The 24,592-nt window shown below is 36.3% G+C and overlaps 1 protein-coding gene across 1 annotated transcript; it reads left to right on the forward strand.

Moving 5' to 3' along the window:
• The first annotated feature begins 1,788 nt into the window (after positions 1–1,788).
• On the forward strand, positions 1,789–22,844 carry LOC127415653 (fermitin family homolog 1-like). Its single transcript, XM_051654452.1, has 15 exons — positions 1,789–1,822; positions 5,982–6,140; positions 9,317–9,550; positions 10,134–10,268; positions 10,507–10,696; positions 14,015–14,117; positions 14,270–14,377; positions 16,080–16,211; positions 16,583–16,632; positions 17,217–17,341; positions 17,421–17,527; positions 17,910–18,134; positions 20,743–20,867; positions 20,993–21,134; positions 21,465–22,844. The coding sequence occupies exons 2-15, from the start codon at positions 5,990–5,992 to the stop codon at positions 21,636–21,638; spliced, it is 2,001 nt and encodes a 666-aa protein (XP_051510412.1). The 5' UTR covers positions 1,789–1,822; positions 5,982–5,989; the 3' UTR covers positions 21,639–22,844.
• Positions 22,845–24,592: the final 1,748 nt, after the last annotated feature.

Here is a 24,592-nt window from a genome sequence, read left to right on the forward strand (position 1 = left end):
GATTAATCAGCTTGGATCCCTCTTAGCTTAAAAGGCAAAAAACATTTTAGCATATTCTTCTTCATCACGACAACCTTCACTTTTACTAAGACAATTGCAAAAGAAGAAATAATAGTAATGGATTTGAAAGACTCAAGTGGTATTTTGCAATCCCTTCACCAAAGAGATTCATTCACTTATGCGTTCTGTAGTTTACGCCAGTGGGTCGAGACTCGTGAGTCGTGAAAATGTGTGTAAAAAGTGAGTTATTGAATTATTGATTGGTTTCAAAACAAAGGTTTTTCACAACCAAAACGATGAAAGTGAATCAGAGTGATTCGTTCACTTTAAAGATTAGTCCAAAAGCACAGATTCGTTCAGGAATGAATCACTACTGGTGTTTGTATTCAAATGAAGATTTTTAGAAGAATTTATCAGCTGTTTTGATCCATTCAATGCAAGTGAAATGGTGGCAAAATTTTTAAGCTCCAAAAATTGCACAAGTCAGCATAAAAGTAATCCATAAGACTCCAGTGGTTAAATCCATGTCTTCAGAAGTATTATGATAGGTGTGGGTGAGAAACAGATCAATATTTAAGTCCTTTTTTTTTTTTACTATAAATTCTCCTCCCTGCCCAATCAATCTCCACTTTAACTTTCACTTTCTTCTTGTGTTTTTGGTGATTCACATTCTTAATGCACATCGCCCCCTACTGGGTAGGGAGAAGAATTTCTAGCAAAAACTGACTTTTCTGATCTGTTTCTCACCCACACCTATCATATCACTTCTGAAGATATGGATTAAAACACTGGAGTCTTGGATTATGGATTACTTTTATGAGGCCTTTATGTGCTTTTTGGGCCGTCAAAATTTGGCACCCATTCACTTGCATTGTATGGACCTACAGAGCTAAAATTTTCTTATAAAAATTGTATGTGTGTGTATATATATATATATATATATATATATATATATATATATATATATATATATATATATATATATATATTTTTTATTTTTTGGTGAACTAACCCTTTACTGTCTCTTTAATGACATGCACTGTATAAAGCTATCAAAACATTCCTAGATCATATAAATTTTACTACACCTAATGATGTCTGGAATTTTATTGACTAAGTTTATTTGGAAAGATATTTTTTCAATGTTTCGTCAGCTAAACAATCCAAAAACACTTTAAATAGCTGTACAGCCTATGGAAGAGACTACAGTCATCCCTCACAGCCTCACTGTCATTCCCGTTAAAAAATATATAAATAAATAAATATATAAATGTAAAAAAAAAAAAAAAAAAAAAATGGCGCTGCTGTGAATAAGGTCTACAAGCTATATATAACCCTCTAGCTTAGTAGACTATTTGAATAGTTTGTTGTCAAGGGTGTTAGCCAAGAAGGTGTTAGCACACATTTCTTTTTCCATGGAATTTGGTTTGTTAGTCATTATGTGGTCTTTCTTTATAGCTTGAGCAACAACTACAACCTGGTGAAGTTCTAGTTAGTCATTTCCGTTATGGGGCCTACCTGACTGTACAGACTGGGCGTGATTTTACGACAACTATAGCAAAGGCTCTGTTCTTAATATTCATAACCCAAGCCCTCCTTATTGGAATGTAACAACGCAACGTCATCATCATCTAATTAATATTCACGACTCAAACATTCGCGATTGGAGAGTTAGCGAGTAGTCTATTCATATTCATGAGAGAACCTTTCGTCATAGTAGGATTCGTAATTTTCGTAAACTGGGCAGGATTTCTTCCAGCCCCACACCTGGACAGAGGATCTGTTTCACTTTACTAAGCAAAGACTTTGGGAACACTCTAAGGTGAGTTGAATAATTTATTTTGTCAGTTATTTATTTGATTAAACGTTAATCGTTTGATTAGTTCATTTTTTCAAGTGTTTCTTTTTTAATGTTCCTTTAGATTCCTAATGGTCAATATTGCATTTACCCTTTTCAGTGCATTTATTACTAAAAAAGTAAGACATCCAAGTGTTGTTTTATTGTATTTTCTACCTGACGTGAATCATACTTTTCTTAGGTTCAAATAAAATACATATAGTACAGTTAAATGTTTATAGATATTATTCATTTTTGTTGTATCATTCTGCATGTTAGCTTCAATATCCATAACAATCGTATCTGTTTTTGCTTATGCTCTACATACAATGCAAAACAATGTCTAACTGTTGACTTTATCTCATGATTTGCCACTTGTGTAGATCTGAATCAATTTAAAGTATCCGTTTCTTACATCAGGGATGTGTAAATTATTTTTTCTATGCCCTGTGGATATGTTAACCTGCTCACCTTGCAGGTTTGACACATAAATAGTGTGTCTTGTTAGTTCAGAGAGTGTCCATTATCTCTAATCTAAAGCCAAACCTATCTCCCTCCCCCACACTCTATACAAAAATGTGGGCCAACCTGATTTTTAAATCCTCATATAGAGAATTCAATGGCGAAAGTGTCATGCAAAAATTTTACCAGTTATACATTTGGAAGAAAGAGACTGTACATACATCCAACAACATTTAAAAGGTCCCAGATCAAAGCATGTCACCATAAATTAACAAAATCTATTAGCACACTGTTATGATATTCCAATTTATATTGCAACGTTGTGTCTGACGAAGATGCATTGGATTAAAACGTTGCAAAAACTGTCACACTTGTGCTTTATCTTATTAAGTCAAACACAAACCCTATAAGTCTAGATTTTCCTAGTTTAAACTGCAGAACGGTACTGTGTTGTTGTTGTTTTTTTCTGTGCGTGTAAGACCCAGGCTTTTTTGTATGTCGATGTACAAGCCAAACAGACAACAGAATGGTGGGTTTGTGTGAATCATACTGTTTCTGCTGGTCTTTACTGCCTCTGGTCTTGCCTCTGCTTGTCAGGAATTTTAAGCTGATGTGTCTGTTGTTCTTTAATCATGTCCCTCCTCCACCCTGAACCTCTGTTTCTCCCTCTAGTGAGTGTGCTCTCAGGACATGTCATAATTAAAAACCATATACACCAAATAGACACAAAGGGAGATTTTTTCAGAATGTCCGAGCTGCTCTTTTCCGTACAATGAAAGTTAACAGTGATTCCAGGGTGTTCTGTTTCGTATTCATACATGAAGTGTGGCTACGTGCAACTTCCCATATAATTCTATTGACAGCATCTAAAAGGCATATAGAAATGTAAAACCCTTTACAAATTCTCTGAAGACTGGTCGTAACGGAAACTGTTGTTTCTTAACATTTTTGTCTGTAAAACCCCTGTAACCAAATAGTTTTACTTGAAATGCCCTATGATTACAAATTATGTTGTAACCATTCGATAATGTAAAGAGCAATACAGTTAATGGCTTATAATTGCATACACACACAAAAAAAAATGACTAGTAAGATTTACTTACAATTTCTTTCGCAAGTGTTTGCACCCAGTAGTACATTATTATTTTATTTTTTTATGGTATAAAATTAACTACAATCTGCTCAACTTCATGACATAATATTGAATGAAGTGAGGAAATCTAACCTAAAATTTTCAGTTTATTCTGTAAATTACAAATCTGATGTGATGGTATTTAAAATAACTTTAAACAGTTTAGTCAAATGTACTTATTTTGTGTACTAGTGATATTTTCTCAAATTGTTGAATAAAAATTCAAAGGTTTTCCACTTTTGAGATTGAGACTTGAGGACACATTGTAATAACAACAGACAATCATAAATAATATTTACTTATTAGCAAGAGCATTAGGCTCTACTTGTTTGAATTCATAGTAACCACAAAATTAAACATGGTTACTATATTATCACCATATTACTGTAGTAACATCAAGGTTAATTGCATTAATTAATATTTTTTTATATATAATTTTATTATCTTTCCCGAGGTCCACTGATAATTTTAGTGAAGTTTTTTGCACCAAAACAGTCATCATTTAATAATATATGATAATTTTCCACCCAGTCTCTGGCCCTCTGTCTGAAACACTCAGTTTTGGCCTCAGCGTCACCTTTAAACTTAAACGTAAATGCCCACTGTTCTGATTGGCTAACATCATGCAGCCCCTTGAAAATTAAGTCATATCTCAAACTCAGTCGGAAGAGAATGAACAAGCTCCACAACATTATAAAACTACATTTCAGGGTTAACACATAACACACATCCAACACATTTCATCCGAATTAAACTGTTCACTCAAGCAGCACCATAAACTTTCAAACAGTCATAACATTTGAAATATTCATGAATGAAACCGCACATTGCCGGAAACACATCAAAACATTCAAAGACGTCCATCTAGTGCATGTTTACCTACACCAACAATTAAAAATTGGGCAGATGGGCGCAATAACGTGTGGAGGACCTGTTTGTGGTGAAAAGAGAGAGAGAGGCAGAGCAGCTGAATGAATCTCCTTTTCAGAGTTGTAACTTGACACCGCGTCTTTTAAAAGCAGTGCGAGATACATGACAATGGTCAAAGACGTCTGTCTAGTGCGTGTTTAAATACAAAAATAATTCAAAATAGTCCAGCTGGGTCCCCTTTGGTGTACAGGAATAGTTAGCCACTCTAGGCTCTCTCGAATTGACCGCCAGTGGGCGGGGCCAAGGGTTCGATGATGCAGGTTGTGGGGTGTGAAAATGCAAAAAGCAATGTCTCGTGACGTCACAATTTCAAAACAAGATGATTCAGCAGGGTGGGAACTATAAATGCTCTTTTTAGACTGGGGAGGAAGTTTTGAGTTTTGAAATTTACAGTATGTTTTTGTAGTACATTTACCTCTTATATGTCTAAATATCAAGGAAAATTTGATTCTCCATTCCATGATCCCTTTAAAACTATTGCTTTTGCCAAAAACATGGTTACTACAATATTACTGTATAGTAAAAACATGGTTAATTTGACCCGGATCAAACCTTTCTCTCAACTCCCCGACCTTCACCATGACCAAATGACAGCGAGGAAGTCAACTTTTGTATTCATTTTTATTTATTATTATAAGTAGTATAAAATAAAATATTAAAATTGGAGACAGGAAACAGAATGGGGAAAAGTGGGACAAAAGGTGGATTCAAAAGCACAATCACACCGTTGTTACACCATATGCCACTGCAGCGACATTAGAGGTGCAGTTTATCTTCAATTTCTTTGTTTCCACCAGACTATTGGAGTGCAAATAGCCGCAATGTGTGGTAGGTGCTATTTACACCTAGTGCAGATAGTCACTCCATTTATTTAAAGGAATGTTCCAGCTTCAATACAAGTTATGCTTAATCGACAGCATTTGTGGCGTAACATTGATTAACACTAAATGTATTTTGACTCCGTCTTTTTCTTTAAAAAAGCAAAACCTTGGTTCCAATGAGGCACTTACAATGGAAGTGAATGGGGCCAATTTTGTTAACGTTAAAATAGTATAGCCACAAGACATAAAGGATATGCATGTGAACATGATTTTTGTGTGATAAAATCACTTACAAACCTTTTCTGTGTAAAGTTATAACCAACTTTACAACTTCGTTACCATGACGATGTAATGTCAACAAACCCTAAAACGATTGTAAAAATTACGATTTAAACAACTTTACAGCTCAAATAATACACAAGGTTTAACAGAAGAATTAATGCAAGTGCTTTTATAAAATTATAAGGTTTACATTTCTGCCTTTTTAACCCTCCAAAAATTGACCACATTCACTTTCACTGACTCCATTCATTTCCATTGTAAGTGCCTCACTGTAACCTCGAATTTTGCTTTTTTTTAAAGAAAAGGAGGAACGAGTCGAATTTTTTTTTTGTGGTGATCAACATTATGCCACAAATGCTTTCGATTGATGATGTATTATTATGGATGCCTTTTTCAGAATGAATCTTTTCTTGCATGCAGAAAATACCAATCATAACTGTATAGACTCGTGAATAAGACTGTATAATGCAGATACAGTGTTTTGGTTCTCACAAGCTGTTTGTGTTTCTGATTTCAGGCATAATCATGGTCACTGCCGCAGAATACGGACACAACTCCTGGGATCTCTCCATCCAGGTGGACCAACGGGAGGGAGATGAGGGTATGAGGTTTAAATTAAGGGTGAAGGGGGATCTCCACATCGGAGGACTCATGCTCAAACTCGTGGAGAAGATTAGTGAGTAATTGTCAACATTCCCTGTTTTAATGCATATCATAAACACAAAGTAACCATTCCAAACAAGGATTGTGTTTTATTAAACATGCCCTCATAACAATACATCATTATGGTGACTTTCTGCCTGCACCCTCAAAATATTGCTCATGGTCCGTATTTATAAGTCACTCTAATGTAGTGTTCAACTGGTTTTGGAGGATTTCAATACTTTGCCCAAGGCTACATTTTAAAATGAAGTGAATTGAATATTCTGTAATCATTTACTCATCGCGTTATCATTTAAATTTTATTTTGATTGCTGTGGGACACAAAGGAATTTTTCCGAATGTCCAATCTGCTGCTCAAATAATGAGGAAAGCACCATAAAATGATCATAAAAGTAATCCTTTATTTGTTCGCTGTTTTTCGGATCCTCTGAGGCTGTGTGGTGACTTTGTGTGAGGAACAGATCTAAATTTTAGTCTTCATCGTTCCCATCTGCCATAACACTGAAATCCCGACCCGCACTCATTTAAACATTAAAAAATTGCCATCTCAAGAAGTGTTATGACAGCTTTGACGTCAGTGATGATGACCAGTGCCATTGGCTAAGGCTCTCACATGCAAGTCTCGTGACCAATTGCAACATTAGAAAGTTTGCTCTGGTTTTATAAGTTCAGGTGTGCAGAAAAATGAACACAGTTTTCTAAGGTTACGGGAAACCCTTGTAAAGAACGAATAAAGAACAAAACAAATACTTTTTACCAGATAAAAAGCTAAAGGTCCCACATTCTGTTCGCCCAGTGCAGTTCTGTGTACTGGAGCTCAGCGTAGACTCCTAAAATACACAGGTACACCCATGCTTGCCCTGCATTGCAAAGCTTATGTATAGCCTCGGGCTCTGTGCTATTGTTCTTTGACTCAGGTGTTGTTTGCCGAAAGGGTCTGAAGTTCACTGTGTGACTGTGTCAGCCAGAGAGAAGAGAAATAGCAAAACATCCTGGTTTCCTGTATTAGACTCATCAGTTAACCCACTTACTAATTATTATGCTTGTTTATTAAAAGGTCTTTTATTTATTGGTGATGATCCTACTTGAATTCAGTTGAGCACAACATGTTAAGAAAAAAGTAAATAATAGGTGTGTTACAGTAGTGGCACCCCAGAATTTCTGAAGATGGTGATTATGGGATTAGTCAGATTAAAGTCAGATGTTGAAGGAAATGTGAGTAAAAATGGAATCATCAAGGTTTACATGGAGAATTTATGCTGTCATAAAAAATTAACACACCCAGAATTTCCTCTGTCTCGTTGCGTTTGTACTAGTCAACAGTGACTGGTTTGAACTGACTAAGCCTGGTGTAACAGTGTGGTTGCAGTTTAACTACACTTAAAAGCTCTCACCATAAACCTAAAAGTGTATTTATTAGATAAAAAGATCTATAAAATGTATGATATTCTACTAGATTTATTTTTATTATTATATTGGACCAGTGATTAAAGGATTAGTTCACCCAAAAATGAAAATTATCTCAGTATTTACCCACCCTCATGTTATCCCAAATATGTATGACTTTCTTTCTTCTGCTGAACACAAATGAAGATTTTTAGAAGAATATTTCAGCTCTGTAGGTCCATACAATGCAAGTGAATGGTGACCAGAACTTTGAAGCTCCAAAAAGCACATAACGGCAGCATAAAAAGTAATCAATACGACTCCAGTAGTTAAATTCATGTCTTCAGAAGAAATATAATAGGTGTGGGTGAGAAATAGATACATTTTTTAGTCCTTTTTTCCTATAAACTCTTCTCCCTGCCCAGTAGGTGGCGATATGCACGAAGAATGCAAATCGCCAAAAACAAAAGAAGAAGAATGTGAAAGTGAAAGTGGAGATTTATTGTAAAAAAGACTTAAATATTGATCTGTTTCTCACCCACACATATCATATCGCTTCTGAAGACATGGATTTAACCACTGGAGTCTTATGCCTTTATGTGCTTTTAGAGCTTCAAAATGTTGGTACCCATTTACTTGCATTATGAGGACCTACAGAGCTGAAATATTCTTCTAAAAATCTTTGTTTGTGTTCAGCAGAAGAAAGAAAGTTGTTCACATCTGGGATGGCATGAGGGTGAGTAAATGATGAGAGAATTTTAATTTTTGGATGAACTATTCCTTTAAGGTTTTTTATAGATTTGTATAATATCAACAATTAAACAACAACAATAATAATTAGCATAATTATTATAATTAACGGAAAATTCAAAGACCTGTTTAAACAAAAGAAAATAGGAAAAGCTCTGTTTTTTATTTATTTATTTTTTATTTTTTTGTTCTGCTCAGAACCGAATAAATACTAAAATAAATGTTATATACTTACTGTACATTTTAACTGACTTAGCCTGGTGTAACAGTGTGGAAGCAGTTTAATTACACTTAAAAGCGCTTAACCTAAACCTAAAAAAAATAATATATATATATATATATATATATATATATATATATATATATATATATATATATATATGAAATTGATTATATTCTACTAGTTTTTTTTATTTCTACTATTTTACTATTTTTTTTACTAGTAATTAAGGTTTTTATACAATTGTAAAATATTAACAACAATATCACTACTACTTCTACTACTACCACTACTACTACTACTACCACTACTACTACTAATAATTATTATTATTATTATAAACTTCATTAATTACATCATAACTTCAATATCACTACTACTACTACTACTTCTACTAATAATTATTATTAATATTATTATAAATAATAATAATAATAAAAATTATTATTATTATTATAAACTTCATTAATTACTTCATAACTTCTGTTAATGGTTATAACAACTGTTAAGGGTTACATCCAACCTATAACAAATAATTAAATAAATAAAAAATTGTAAATGCAAAGCTCTTTCGGTAAGAGTAAGGAAATTATAAAATGAAAGAAGAGGTGTTTTTAATCAAATCTAATAATATTATATAATATGAATAATATCATATTAAATATAATTAGAATTTGACTGCAGAATGTTGCCAGTAGCCAAGTATTCCAGAAAGCTGTGTAATAAAATGATATATGTGATGTTAATGGATGTGTGATTTTATCAGTGAGATTGATGACATCAGAGCTCTGTCTCAGACTAATATATTCACCTTATGAAGTGTTGTGTGTCAGAGGCTCCTCAGGACTGGTCCGATCATGCCATCTGGTGGGAGCAGAAAAGCTGCTGGCTTCTGAAGACTCACTGGACACTGGATAAATATGGAGTTCAGGCGAACGCTGACCTGCGCTACACTCCACAACACAAACCCCTCTGTCTGCAGCTGCCCAACATGAAGACCATCAAACTCTCTGTTAGCTTCTCGGCTGTGGTCTTTAAAGCTGTGGCTGAGATCTGCAAAGCACTCAGTAAGAGCACAACACTGCTGAAAAGAAATATATAATATTTCTTATGTATTATAAATTTATATTTTGTCTGCTCACTCTGCTGTTTATAACATTAAACATGAATATGCAAAATATATGATGAATATTGGAAAAAAAATTCTAAAATAATGAAATGCAATTCTGACACAGATTTCTTAGTTTGCTTGTAGATACTTTGATGTAAAATCCTTATTAAGAAATCAGATCCACTACTACAGGCACTCCTAAAGAATAAAAACAAACTTGATAGAACTTGATTTTTAAATATTTAACTTTTTAAAACTATATAGAACTATATTTTTAATCCTTAAACTTTTGAAAACTAACTAGAACTAGGTTTGAAAACTTTCAAAAAATAAAAATATGTAGCTCTGAAAATGTAAAGTGTAAAAAATGTATTACATTATTGCCAATGTTTTAAATTTTTGTTTTGTTTTTACATTTCAGTTGTTGTACGTTCAATTGTTTTTCCATAATTTCTTTCGGTACATAATTAGATTTATTTGGGCAGCACTTGAGTACCTTTTTTTACTTATCTATGAATCTTTACTGTCTCTGTTTACAGACATTAGAAGGTCTGAAGAACTGTCTCTCCTGAAACCACCCGATGAACCAAAGAAGAAAAAGAAAAAAGACAAGGGCACAGAATCAGCCATTGATGAGATATTAAACATGGACATAGCCAGTGGCACAGCAGGAGGTATGTATACGTTGTATTTTTTCAGGATGTGATAGTGACGATACTGTTTATTTTTTCTTTAAACAATCATTTTTATCTTTTTTTTTATGTTTTTTAAACATTTTGAGTAGATTCTGTAGATTGCTTCAAATTCAGAATTATTAATTGGTTGATGTCTGAATAATTAGTTTTGTTTGAATAAACATGGAAGTATTAAATAATTATTAACTTTTCAAGTTTACATTTTTACTCGCTACAGGAGCCCTTGGTCTGTACAGTAAAACCATGACCCCGACCTATGACCCAGACAGCGGGTCGCCAGCATCTGCCACCAGTCTGTGGTTTGGAGAGAATCCCCTGACGGCCAGCCAGCCCAACCTGCCACCAGAGGAACTGGCCAAACTATACAAACCTCTTACTCTCGAGGACAAAGCAGCCATTAATGCAGGGTGAGAGGAATACACTAACAACTTTTACCATCAGAGAGTCATTTACTGTAATGCATTGGGCAGTGAAGTCTACGAAGTTCTGAGAAACAGTAGATACATATGGTCAAATCCACACAGATGTAAGTAAACAAAGCCAATGTATGAAACAGAACCTGACTAAAAATATACAGTAGATTCGGATATGGGTTTGTCATGCCGATACGGTTATGAAACTGTATCTATAGAAAAGTGTGGCTAATGGCCAATCTAATGTTTATATACAGTATATGTGGTATAAGCTACTACAGTTGAATTAAAGCAACTGAGATGTGTACATGTACATTTTAATTAAAGAAACATTTTTAATATTTACTTGAAATTTGCTAAAATATAAAAAAATTGAAATTGTGCATTATCCATTGACAAGGCTGTTGGTGGATTTTGGAACAGACACAAGGAAGAGTTTCTATTAAACGGCCAAGCAAGCATGGTGATTGGCCAGTGGCAATAATGTCAAAATGCTGGAATATCAGTCTGTTTATTGGCCTGGCCGATATATCGGCCTGTTTATTGGCCATGCTGATATATCATTCTGTTTATCGGCCTGGCTGATATATCAGTCTGTTTTTTGGCCTGGTCGATATAACGGTCTGTTTATTGGCCTGGCCATTATATCAGGTCTGTTTATTAGTCTGCCCGATATATCGCTCTATTTATTGGCCTGGCTGATATATCGCTCTGTTTATTGGTCTGGCCGATATATTGGTCTATTTATTGGCATGGCCGATATATCGGTCTATTTATTGACCTGGCCGATATATCTGCCTGTTTATTGGCCATGCTGATATATAGTTCTGTTTATCGGCCTGGCCGATATATCGGTCTGTTTTTTTGGCCTGGCCGATATATTGGTCTGTTTATTAGTCTGGCCGATATATCAGTCTATTTATTGGCCTGGCCGATATATCGGTCTATTTATTGACCTGGCCGATATATCGGCCTGTTTATTGGCCTGGCTGATATATCGTTCTGTTTATCGGCCTGTCCGATATATCGGTCTGTTTTTTGGCCTGGCTGATATATCAGGTCTGTTTATTAGTCTGCCCGATATATCAGTCTATTTATTGGCCTGGCTGATATATCGCTCTGTTTATTAGTCTGGCCGATATATTGGTCTATTTATTGGCCTGGCCAATATATCGGTCTATTTATTGACGTGGCCGATATATCGGCCTGTTTATTGGCAATGCTGATAGATCATTCTGTTTATCAGCCTGGCTGATATATTGGTCTAATTTCTGGCCTGGCCGATATATCGGTCTGTTTATTAGTCTGGCTGATATATCAGTCTATTTATTGGCCTGGCCAATATATCAGTCTGTTTATTAATCTGGCCGATATATATCGTCTATTTATTGGCCTGGCCGATATATTGGTCTATTTATTGGCCTGGGCGATATATCGGCCTGTTTATTGGCCATGGCAATATATCGGCCTGTTTATTGGCCATGCCTGTATATCGGTCTGTTTATCGGCCTGGCCGATATATTGCTCTGTTTACTTTCCATGCCCATATATCGATGTGAAGAGGAGGAGGGCATGGCCGGGCCGAGAGGATTCACGCCCAGCGCTGAGTTGCCCAATCATTCGGAGAGAGATAAAAGGAGGAGCCGGGGACACCAGGGAGAGAGAGAGAGAGAGAGACGCACACAGCAGTGTTTTATGTGTGTGCTTTTGTTATGTTTCAGTTCAGTGTTTTATGTTGAATTAAAGTCTTTTTGATTGTTAATCCGGTTCCTGCTTCCTCCTTTCCCGATGAACGAGAGGCTTGTCTGGCACACTTGAGCCGAAACCCGGGACTGGAGGAAGACGCACCATCAGAGAGCCCTCACCGCTGATGGAGGATCGCGATGCCAAGGAGAGGAGTGGTTCGATGTACTGGAGCTGTCCGCCAGGAGACAAAGGAGCAGCTGCCGTCTCTCAGGAAGCGGAGAAGCGGTTGCCGCCCGCCAGGGGACGAAGGAGTCACTGCCAGGAGGTGGAGGAACTGCTGCCGTCCTCCAGGAAGCAGAGGAGCTGTTGCCATCTGCCAGGGGACCGAAGACCCGCTGCCGTCCGCCAGAGGATGGAGGAGCCACTGCCGGCCACCAGGAGGCGGAATCCAGTGCCATCGCACGTCGTCGTGGAGGATCGCTGGACAGCTGGCTGAGGACCGAATGGCAGCGTGGTTGGGAACTGGAGTTTTTCTTTTTCTTTTCTTTTTTCTCTCTCTCTTCCTCTCTCCCTCTGTCTCTCCCGCTATACTTCTCTCTCCCCTCAACCTCCCCTCGTCCTACCCAGGAGGTGGGGAAGACCAGCCAGCGACGGAATGGCCGAAGAGGCAACTCCTCCCCTTCAGGAAGGGAGGGGTGGAGTAAGTCAGACCAGAGGTTTCCCAGCCTGAATCAGGCGGTGGGGGTATGTGATGAGAAGGAAGGCGTGGCTCGGCCGAGAGGATTCATGCCCGGTGCTGAGTTGCCCAATCAGCGGGAGAGAGATAAAAGGAGGAGCCGGGGACGCCAGAGAGAGAGAGAGATGCGCGCAGCAGTGTTTTGTGTTCAGTGTTCTTTTGTTACGTTTCAGTTCAGTGTTTTATGTTGAATTAAAGTCTTTTTTATTGTTAATCTGGTTACTACTTCCTCCTTTCCCAATGAACGAGAGGCTTGTCTGCCACAATTGGCCTTTTTATTGCCTGGCCGATTTATTGGTCTGTTTATTAGCCTGGCTGATATATCGGTCTGTTTATTGGCCTGGCCCTTGAGTACATGCGCACTCTTCAAAAACATATAAGATTGCCACTTGTGGTCACATAAGCTGTGTTCCCCAATAAAAAAATGTAAAACGTTTTCTCTTAACAGCCTTTAAACCCATAAATGGCGTAAGGAATGCTACATTTATGATAAAAGACTTTTCAGAACACCATTTTTTGGAAAACCCAGGAATAAGCCATTTTCTTAAGTGCATGTTAACATAGTCAAAGATTTGACAGAATGAAAGATATATACTGAATGAAAGATATAGAAGCCTCAGTGGTCAAATGAGGTACTCACAGCAAACTAACAAGGACTATGTTTCTAACAGCTGGTGGAAAGCTGTAAGATGCTGTTTGCGAATGTTCGTTGGAACTGTATTTTCAGAAACACCGAATCGTTCAACTATAATGGTAATGATGGAACTTAGGACCACAGTTAGCTAACGATGCTTTTGGGAAATGCAACCCTGCTCAATAAATCGGCCTGTTTATTGGCCAGGCCGATATATTGGTCTATCTTTAGTTATAACTGAGACGTTGTCTTGCAGGTGGCTGGACTCCTCTCGATCGATGATGGAACAAGGTGTACAGGGAAATGACAGACTTCTGCTGCGATTTAAGTACCACTGCTTCTTTGACTTAAACCCGAAGGTAAACATTTTTGGACTTTAATTTGCAACTTACAATTGTTAATCTCATATAAAACTCTGTAAACATTTACTGGTTATGATGATAGATGGGCCAGTGTGAATTAACCTGTGTGTGTGTGTGTGTGTGGGGTCTCTGTCGCTCTCTTCTTGTAGTATGATGCAGTAAGAATCACTCAGTTGTACGAACAGGCTCGCTGGGAAATTTTGCTGGAGGAAATAGACTGCACTGAAGAAGAAATGCTCATGTTTGCTTCCCTACAGGTACAGAACAAATACTGTACACAACTCTTAATTATTCCATGTTTTTTCTGTTCATTAGTTTATTTCAGAGCTGCAAATGTCAATAAAATGTATCCAGACATTCATTGGCTCCTACTTGGTTTCTCCAACAAGTATGCTTTAATGAATACTGTAGTATTTAGTGTCATGATGTTTCTCAGATGGTTTTGAATTGCGGTGAATTCTTAGGTGCTGTCATTTTTGCCTGAAGCTATTAGATAAGTTACTTTGTGGACAAAGGATGTAACATTCCACACCTCACACAGAAGAGAGTTAAAATATGCAGTTTATTGCAGAAAGTTTGGATAAACACAATGCTAATAAAACCAAACTGAACCAAGTAAGAACCTGACTCGAGTGTGTTTGGACGAATTATACCTGCTCAGATAATCAGGACATAGACAGTAATTTGTCAGTAATCTTTCTCTATAATCGGCATTGTGAGATAGGAAGGCTGACGTACAGTGCTGCTGTTCATTCAGCAGGGGAAAACATGTTTGGTGTGCTGGATGAAGGGATACATGTCTGAACAAAAAGAGGGAACAATCCATGGAGAGAGAGAGCAGACAGAGTAGGATTTCACAAACTGAGAGGACAGAATTATGCATTATTAAGATTATGGGATTGTCCCCACAGTTGTTTTCTCATTAAATGTGCACATTATTTGCAGCTACAATTATTAGGTGAAACGCCTGCATTGAGTTGTGTAACTACCAGACACTGAAACCTACAATGGGTTTTTTGAGGGTACTATAAAAGAAAGTTTGTAATGTACTTAATTAGTTATTCACTGAATTGGCACCATGAGAATTTTCCAATAAAATCAATCTGTTTTAAATAATATTTGATATTTAAAGGAATAGTTCAACCAAAAATGAAAATTCTTTCATCATTTACTCACCCTCATGCCATCCCAGATGTGTATGAATTTTTTCTTCTGCTGAACAAAAACAACTATTTTTAGAAGAATATCTCAGCTCTGTAGGTCCTCTATAAGCATAGATTAAAAGTAATCCGTACGACTCCAGTCATTAAATTCATGTCTTCAGAAGGTATATGAAAAGTGTGGTTAAGAAACAGATCAATATTTAAGTCCTTTTTTACTATCAATCTCCACTTTCACATTCTTCTTCTTTTGTGTTTGCCGATTTGTATTCTTCATGCATATCGCCACCTACTGGGCAGGGAGGAGAATTTTCATTTTTGGGTGAACTGTCCCTTTAAGTCAAGTGGGTATTTGTTATGTTAAAATATCATATTCCAGTTTAATTTTTACAGACAACTATAACTAACCACTCATAGGCTGACTTTATGAAGAATATAAACTCAACTGTAGTCTTCAACTTCTGGGTCATCCAGTGGCATGTGTTTGTGGGAGGGACAACCTTTTTGTTTGACCAATGGCAGGCAGGTGTGGTAGGAATTATTGGAAACCTGTTTAAAGAACAATTATTTTGCAGTTTTGCTTGGTACCGATAGTGGTGCAGTAAAAACACACTTCTCATTTAAGTGATACTGGCACTCTTGGAGACCCTTGTTTAAATGATTGAATTAAGACTTAAATTAGGATTTAAGTCTCATTAATCATTCAATTATTAAGTAACCAAATGAGTCACTGTTCCTATTTTGTTGGAATGCATCTAAATTGCCGCTTCTAATGTAAAAAACTTTTTTTCTCTTTTAGTATCACATCTGTAAATTGACTCTGACAACGGAGCCACTGACTGATTCCAATGAGCCAGAGATTGATGAAGTAGAGGCTGCACTCTCAAATTTAGAATCCACACTGGAAGGACGGAACGCTGATAAGATCCTGGTATCTATGATTTTTATGATATGATGACTTAATTTTCGATTGATATTCATTCTAAAGATGTTGGCTTTACAATGGTACATGAATTCAATTGATATCCATCCTTTTTGGGGTCAGCTGATATCAGGTTACCTTGTAGCTTCCATTTTATTATAACTGGAATCAGTCAACCTGAGAATTACAGCATGCAAGTTGATATATTTTCAGTGTAGGTGTTTTATATAAACACAATATTTCTAAAGACATTACATCAAGCAAACTACTTTTCTTTTTAATGCAGTATCCTCCAGATAAATATAGGTAAACCTTTCCATTTTGTTATGTAAGAGAACATTCATTACATATGTATTAACCTTAGCTTTTCTTTTTCTCAGGAAGACATCACTGACATTCCAAAACTGGAAGATACACTTAAATTGTTTAGGTGAGTTTAAGATTGTTTAAAACTCATAAACAGACTCGTGTATGTCTCTCTACAGATCAAACCAAATACTTTTAAAAGAATAGTTCACCCAAAAATGAAGATTCGCTCATCATTTATTCACCCTCATGCCATCCCAAATGTGTATGACTTTCTTTCATCTGCAGAACAGAAATGAAAAATATAAATTAAGTGTACCTCAGCTCTGTAGATCCATACAATGCAAGTGAATGGTGACTTAAACTTTGAAGCTCAAAAAAGCAACTAAAGGCAGTTTAAAAGTGATCCATACAACTCCAGTGGTTAAATCCATGTCTTCTGAAGGAATATGATCAGTGTGGGTGAAAAACAGATAAAAATGTAAGTCCTTTTTTACCATAAATTCTCCTATGCATGAATGCGAATTGCCAAAAACTAAAGAACTCTTAGGAGAGAAAAGCGCTTAGAAGGGCTGTTTAAAAGTGGAGGTTTATAGTAAAAAAGGACTTAAATATTGATCTGTTTCTCATCGGTCTCCAAATCTGCATTAAGACAAATTATCCAGTGCAGTATTTACTGTACATATCTTTTCACATATTTGTTTACAGGCCCAAACGACTGACGTTAAAGCCGTATAAGGAGTACTGGTTTGTTTTTAGGGATACCACCATTTCATATTACAAAAACAAAGAGTCTGCGAATAAGGAACCAATTGAGCAACTTCATCTACGAGGTAAGCAGCCAATCAGAGAGAAGTTCATTCATTTCATTAAAACTAATCATTCAGAGTGTTAATGCATATCATTGTACAGGATGTGAGGTCATCCCAGATGTCAGTGTGACCGAGAGGAAGTTCGGCTTGAAGCTGTTACTGCCAGTGGCTGATGGGATGAACGAGGTTTATATTCGCTGTGAAAACGTGAGTTTGTTGGTCTGAACCTCTTGAGTTGGAAGCACAAAGGCTTCTGTCTGCTCCGCATATCCAATATACGTTTTTTTTAGTTACAGTATCATTTAACTAAGTATTATTTTTGTCTAGTTAAATTGAAAAAAATGTTTGATGCAAGAAAAAACACACACACAAAGTCTGATTTTTACAAACCTGATCCAAACCACAGAATTGGTTGTTTAGAAATGTGAACCACGTTGCTGCACAGTCATATATTGGACACTGACAACACATCTGAATGAATGGATCAGATTTAATTTCCTTTAAAAAATGACAGATCAGATTTAAAAAAAGAAAGTGTGAACAAAGCCTTTGATTTTTCCACTTACAATTAAATGTCACCTCAAAACAGGAAACGCAGTATGCTAAATGGAAAGCTGCCTGCATTTTGGCATCTAAAGGGAAGACAATGGCCTATAGCTCATACCGCACAGAGGTAAAGAACATCCAGTCTTTCCTGCAGATGAAGAGTCTGGCACCCCCTCCTGGTCAGGCAACACCTGATGTGGAGTCCATGGAGATGAACGCCGAGTGCTTTGTTTCTCCAAGATACGCAAAGAAGTACAAGACCAAACAGGTGAAATTACAGTTTTGGAACGCTACTCTTGTGTATGCTGCCACACAGAACGGACAAGCTGTGGCTGGAAATATTCATTATCTTTGTGCCATGATGACATCATTGGTTATCTTAGATCTGTTCTGACACTATTGCCTTCATACATCGATTTACACCACTAGTCCAAAATGTGGACGCACTTGGCTGAATTTGTGTTCCTCATGATCTTAAAAACCTCATGTCTAAAGGTTAATGCTCAATTTTAGCTTGAAAAGAGTTTTATAGACAATATGTGATTATTTTTTATGAATATTTGAAATGGATGAGTCTGACTGGATAGTGAAGGAAAAGCAGAAAACAATCGTCCAGCATATATGGGTGTTACAGTTTGTGGAAAGGAGGATGCTGGGGCCGGCTTGAAAAAACACGTAGACATTTATTATTGTACTTTTCAGTTACACACAATAAGGCTGCTTTTCAGCAGTACACAAATGGTTTGCTTTTCAGCTTCACTACACATAAACTCTGTTGGTTTTCAGCTTCACTACACATAAACTCTGTTGGTTTTCAGCTCAACACTACACATAAACTCTGTTGGCTTTCCAGCGCAACACACAAACAGCTTAATTGAGTCTCTCTCTCTCTCTCTCTCTCTCTCTCTCTCTCTCTCTGAGAGCTCTCCCCGACTGCAGCTCTCGCCGCGGCTTTATCTCTCGCCCGTTAACGCTGTAATCGGCCACAGCTGGGTGAGATAATCCGCTGCAGGTGTCCAACTCGGCCTTGCTCCGCACAATTGCCGCTCGGCCCACCCTGCTCTCCACAGTGGGATCTCCATCAATACTGTTTAAACGGTGTAATGAACAGGACTGGGTAAAAATATCAATTTTCCAATGCATCACAATCTTCGTTTGCACGATATCGATTCTTAAATCTCAAGATCAATCTTTTGCTCTATGCGCAACCCTCTACTATAAAGTGAGGAAATCACTCACATTTGCAACCAACTTTTGCTCTATGTGACTAAAAATGTCTGTGATTAGCCACTGGCTGGTAAATGTTCAGACTTCACTCACCAGTGATTGAGTAGTATAGTGTGAAAGAAGTTCAGCAGCGAGATCCTTTTACTGTATGTTGAGGGTAAAAGTTTGTTTTGACTCTTTCCATGTAATGTGTGTCCAAAGATGAGATCCATGCAATCCATTTGTCATTGAATAATGACTCTTTTAAAACACTTTCTGTTCATTACAGTGAGTTGTTAATCAAAAGCAAAAAAAGAAACATTTAATTATAATCACGCATACAGTCACTGAGGTAAAGAAGCCGTTCGAGTCCTCTCTTGTTAATATGCTCTATCTACAGAGCTGCCAGTTTTCTTAAAGAGACAGTGCCGGTTTTGAATGCATATTCAACAAATTAATGTAAATACTTGTAAATAGAACAAATTATGCATGTAAACAAAAAACATGTAACAAAATATAAAATATGCAATATTATAGCATATTTATTGATGGAATACATGGATTTGTTCATTTTTTAAAAGCTAAAATTGACCAAAATGATAAAAAACTAATAACATATAATTAGTAAAATTAATATTTTTGTAATGTACCTAGTTAGAAGGTCCCCTGTATAATTAAAGGAATATTCCAGGTTCAATACAAGTTAAGCTCAATCAACAGCATTTGTGGCATAATGTTGATTACCACAAAAATTAATTTCGACTCGTCCCTCCTTTTCTTTTAAAAAAGCAAAAAATCGAGGTTACAGTGAGACACTTACAATGGAAGTGAATGAGGCCAATTTTTTTCCGTGTTAAAATACTTAGTTTCAAAAGTATAGCCACAAGACATACTAAACAATATGCGTGTAAACACAATTTTAGTGTGATAAAATCGCTTACTAACCTTTTCTGTGTACAGTTATAGCCAATTTTACAACTTCGTTGCCATGATGATGTAATGTCAACAAACCCTAATATGACACGTAAAAATTACAATTTAAACAACTTTTCAGCTCACGTAATACATGAGTTTTAACAGAAGAATTAATGTAAGTGCTTTTATAAAATTATAAGCTTCACATTTCTGCCTTTAAACCTTCCAAAAATTGGTCACATTCACTTCCATTATAAGTGCCTTAGTGTAACCTCGATTTTTGCTTTTTTTAAAGAAAAGGAGGGACGAGACAAAATAAAATTTTCTGTTAATCAAAATTATGCCACAAATTCCGTCGACTGAGTTTAACTTGTATTGCACCCGGAATATTCCTTTAACAGCATTATCTGGGAGAGAATTTCTTTAGAACTGAAATATACCCAAATGAATCGATATCGAATCGGAATCGAATCAAAACCTTGTGAATTGAAATCTAATCAGGAAATCTACATCAATACCCAGCCCTATTAATGAAGTTGTGAGAGAATGCCCTGAGTTTGCAGAGCTGGAATCTAGACAAAGAGTGTCTACTTCGAAGAAGATAACATTTTTTGGTCTCTATGTTGTTCCCGCACTTCCATTTGAGTTCTTTCACAGTTTTGATGACTTCACTTTGATTTTAAAATGTAAAAAAATGTAATAATAAAGAATGAGTAGTTGTGTCCAAACTATTGAACCTTCTCTTCTCATTTCAGCTGACCACACGAATCTTGGACGCCCATCACAATATTTCCCAGCTTTCTCTCATGGAGGCCAAAATGCGTTTCATCCAAGCGTGGCAGTCCCTGCCAGAATTTGGCATCAAGTACTACATTGTCAGGTAATTTTGCTGAACGTCACAATGACTTTTGTAAATTTGCATTTCTCAAGGGAGGACATTCTCAGGGTATGAGTTATGAGTCCTGGAATGAACAAATATTAAATCGTAGTTTTTGTGTGCCACAGATTCAGAGGAAGCAAGAAAGATGACATCCTTGGAATTTCCTACAACAGGCTGATCCGCACTGACATGTCAACTGGTCTGCCAGTCACCACCTGGAGGTTCTCCAACATAAAACAATGGAACGTCAACTGGGAGATTAGACAGGTAATCAGAAACAGAAAGATAATCCAAAACTACATATTCCACTAATGGTTGACAACCAGAAAGTGTCCTAATACTAAATATATCTATTTTATCATTTGAAGCCAATCAAACTGCATTTTGTGAAGTGTTTTTGCTTGAAATTTGTGCTTGTGTTATGTGTTTTTTAATAAATGCCACTTGATTTGATATTTAGTTATGGTTTTTTAATGCAATGACATTCAAACATTTGTAAATGTGGCTTAAGTGCCCAAATACTTTATATGTGTCTGTGTGGCTGGTGCACAAACCAAATATGATCTGTAAGCATTTCATTTCTGATTTCTATTATAGGTGGCCATTGAGTTTGACCAGAGTGTGTCGATAGCTTTCTCCTGCCAAAGATGTGACTGCAAAGTGGTTCACGAGTATATCGGAGGCTACATTTTTCTTTCAACACGCTCAAAAGACCAGAATGAAACATTAGATGAAGAACTCTTCCACAAACTTACAGGAGGACAAGACTGAGCTCAAATCATAAAACATCAGAACTGAGACTCTGATCCAGTGGCATAGCCAGAAACAAGACTGGGTGTGCCAAGAGAAAACAGGGTGTGCAAGAACTAAAGCACAATTAAGGGAAATATAATCAAATGACCATTAACAACCATTGCAGTTGTTATTGGCTATATATTTTTTTAAGCTCTGTGTAGTTTAAATAAATGAAAAAAATTCAATGGAGGAAGTAGTCTTGTTAATATATAAAAAATATGAGGCCTGATAATTCATCAAAAAAAAAAAAAAATACAAAAAGAAAAAAAAAATTTGGAATGAGTCATCATTATTCTCCAAAATATGCTAAAGACACAAATATAAATGATGGTACAATTTGCACAATACAGATAAAATTATAAAAATACACTAGGTTTTAGTTATATTAATTGATTTAAAAACTTAATTGTGGATAAGAAATAAATCAGTAATACGTTGTGTTGAACAGAAGAATGCACAACTGTAAGAAGATTCAAAACCTTTTTTGAACATTCTTTGTATTTATGGAGTACAGGGAGGTTTGGTTCATAATAAAAAAAAAAAAGAAAATTAATACTGTTGTTATATTAATTATTAAGCCAATATAAATAAAGGATAATACCATGTCTGACATGATGCAAACAGTAAAGCATAAAAAAACTGCCATTTCATTTAGGTATGCAAGCATGTGTTTTGGGTGGCAGTTGCACACCCGTGGCCACACCACTGATCTGATACTTAGTGATGGAGTGAAGCAACAAAAACATGTATTAATATAGGCAATTTTTTTGTATGATTGCCAAAAGTAGTTTCATAGTATATAAAAAGGTACAAGACTCCATTAATTGTTTTTAAATCTGCACATTGTACATAATTTACAGCACATTTATTTGCATGAATTTGTGTAACTGATGTGGAACATGAGTTGCATGTTTACCACTGTAGGTTTCTTTGAAGATTTACCTAAAAAGGGTACAAAGTACTTTTTACAGTTTATTTGTTAAATGTGTCCATAAATGAAAGTTAATGTCAAATAAAAATTTACATTTGTTCATGAGTTACATTTTTTTGAAACTGAGTTTGGAATTTCTTTTCATTCCATTTTAAAGTTCTGTTCGTTTTAATGTAAGGCGGAATATTGCTTTCATCCAGTATGTCCAATGGAAAATCTGAAAATAGTCTAAATAAATCACTTTCATTTTTCGTTTTGTCTTTTTTCTGAATCTCATAATGAAGCCCTGATTACTATATTTATATACCATGGTATTTACGTGCTACTTCAAGGGATACCAAATTATCATGGTACAAATATCCAAAAAAGACATAGTAACATGGTTGGGGTAAATCTTAGTGTGGAACCTAACTGATTTTCATTCATTTCATTGAATTTGAGCTCACTGAGCACTTTGTTAGGAACACTGTGGTCCTAATAAAGTGCCCGACATAGTCTTCTGTTGTTGTAGCCCATTCGCCTCAACATGTTGTGCATTCTGAAATGCTATTCTGCTCACCACAACTGTACAGAGGGGTTATCTGAGTTACCGCAGCATCTCATCAACAAGGCGTTTCCATCCGCAGAACTGCCGCTCACTGGATGTTTTTTGTTTTTGGCACCATTCTGAGTAAACTCTAGAGACGTTTGTGCGTGCAAATCCCAGGAGATCAGCAGTTACAGAAATACTCAAACCAGCCTGTCTGGCACCAAAATCATGCCACGGTCGAAACCACTGAGATCAAATTTGTTCCCCATTCTGATGGTTGATGTGAACATTAACTGAAGCTCTTGACTCGTATCTGCATGGTTTTATGCATGGCTCTGCTGTCAAATGATTGGCTGAGTAGATAATAAAGTGCACGATGAGTGTAGATTAAAGGGGTCATGACATAAGGAATACAATTTTCCTTGATCTATCAACATATAAGAGGTCATTGTACTATAAAAACATACTGTTTATACAAAAACAGCATTTGTTCAAACCAAGCTGCCAAAACGACTCATTTACTACTTCCTCCACATTGTGATGTCACACTGTGGAAGTTATTTGCATCTGACCACCTCCACAACAACACATCAATGCCTACTTTACCTTTTTACTTCTGTAGCCCCGCCCAGTAGCGGTGAGCAGTGAGATGGCAAGGAGAGAGCAGGTCAGTTAAGAGCAGAGGGCCAATCATAACAATGGGCATTTACAGTTTAGTCTTAAAGGGGAAGCAGCACCAAAACTGAGCGTTTCTGTCAGAGGGCAAAATGAGGGTGGAAACTGATCATGTTTTACAAATATATGTTTTTTTTTTTTTTTTTTTTTGGCAAATAAAACTTTCCTAATATTTTAAGTGAACCTCAAGCAACTTATTTTAAAAAGGCATGTCATGACCCCTTTAAATTTACTCATAAATAGAGCTGTTCAGCAGTGATGTCAATTAGTAGGAAAGCCTGGAAGAATAATTAGCCATGGAATATCCAATGGGTTTTTAGAATAGGTATATCAGATCAGTGGTAAAAATGACTTGAAGGCTGTTACTTTTGTTCTAGAACATAAATTACACAGCTGCACCTCAGTAATGGATTTAGAAGCCATTGTGTCTTTTAAAAATGCATGTTAATAACCCGTCTCTAAATAAGGACTACAATAGTCGTCCATTATGTAAATTACATTGCTCACATTATGATGGTAGTTGTAGTCCATAATTAGCATTGTGATAGCAACATGCGTTTTCAAAAACAGAGTAGCTTCAAAATTAACGTTTGAGGTATGACTGTGTGTAATTTAGGTTCTAGAACAAAAGTGATTTTAATCACAGGCCTTACTTTATTCATATATATAAAACTGACATTTTGAAAGCACACAGGAAATGCCTGAGGGAACACATAGCTCGAAAATGCTAAATGTTTTCTTGGGTTTTTGGAATGCAACCTGCACAGTCTCAACGTTTCTGAAAAATCACTCTTA

Source organism: Myxocyprinus asiaticus, chromosome 25, assembly GCF_019703515.2.
Source record: "Myxocyprinus asiaticus isolate MX2 ecotype Aquarium Trade chromosome 25, UBuf_Myxa_2, whole genome shotgun sequence".
In the NCBI taxonomy this organism is placed as follows: Eukaryota; Metazoa; Chordata; class Actinopteri; order Cypriniformes; family Catostomidae; genus Myxocyprinus; species Myxocyprinus asiaticus.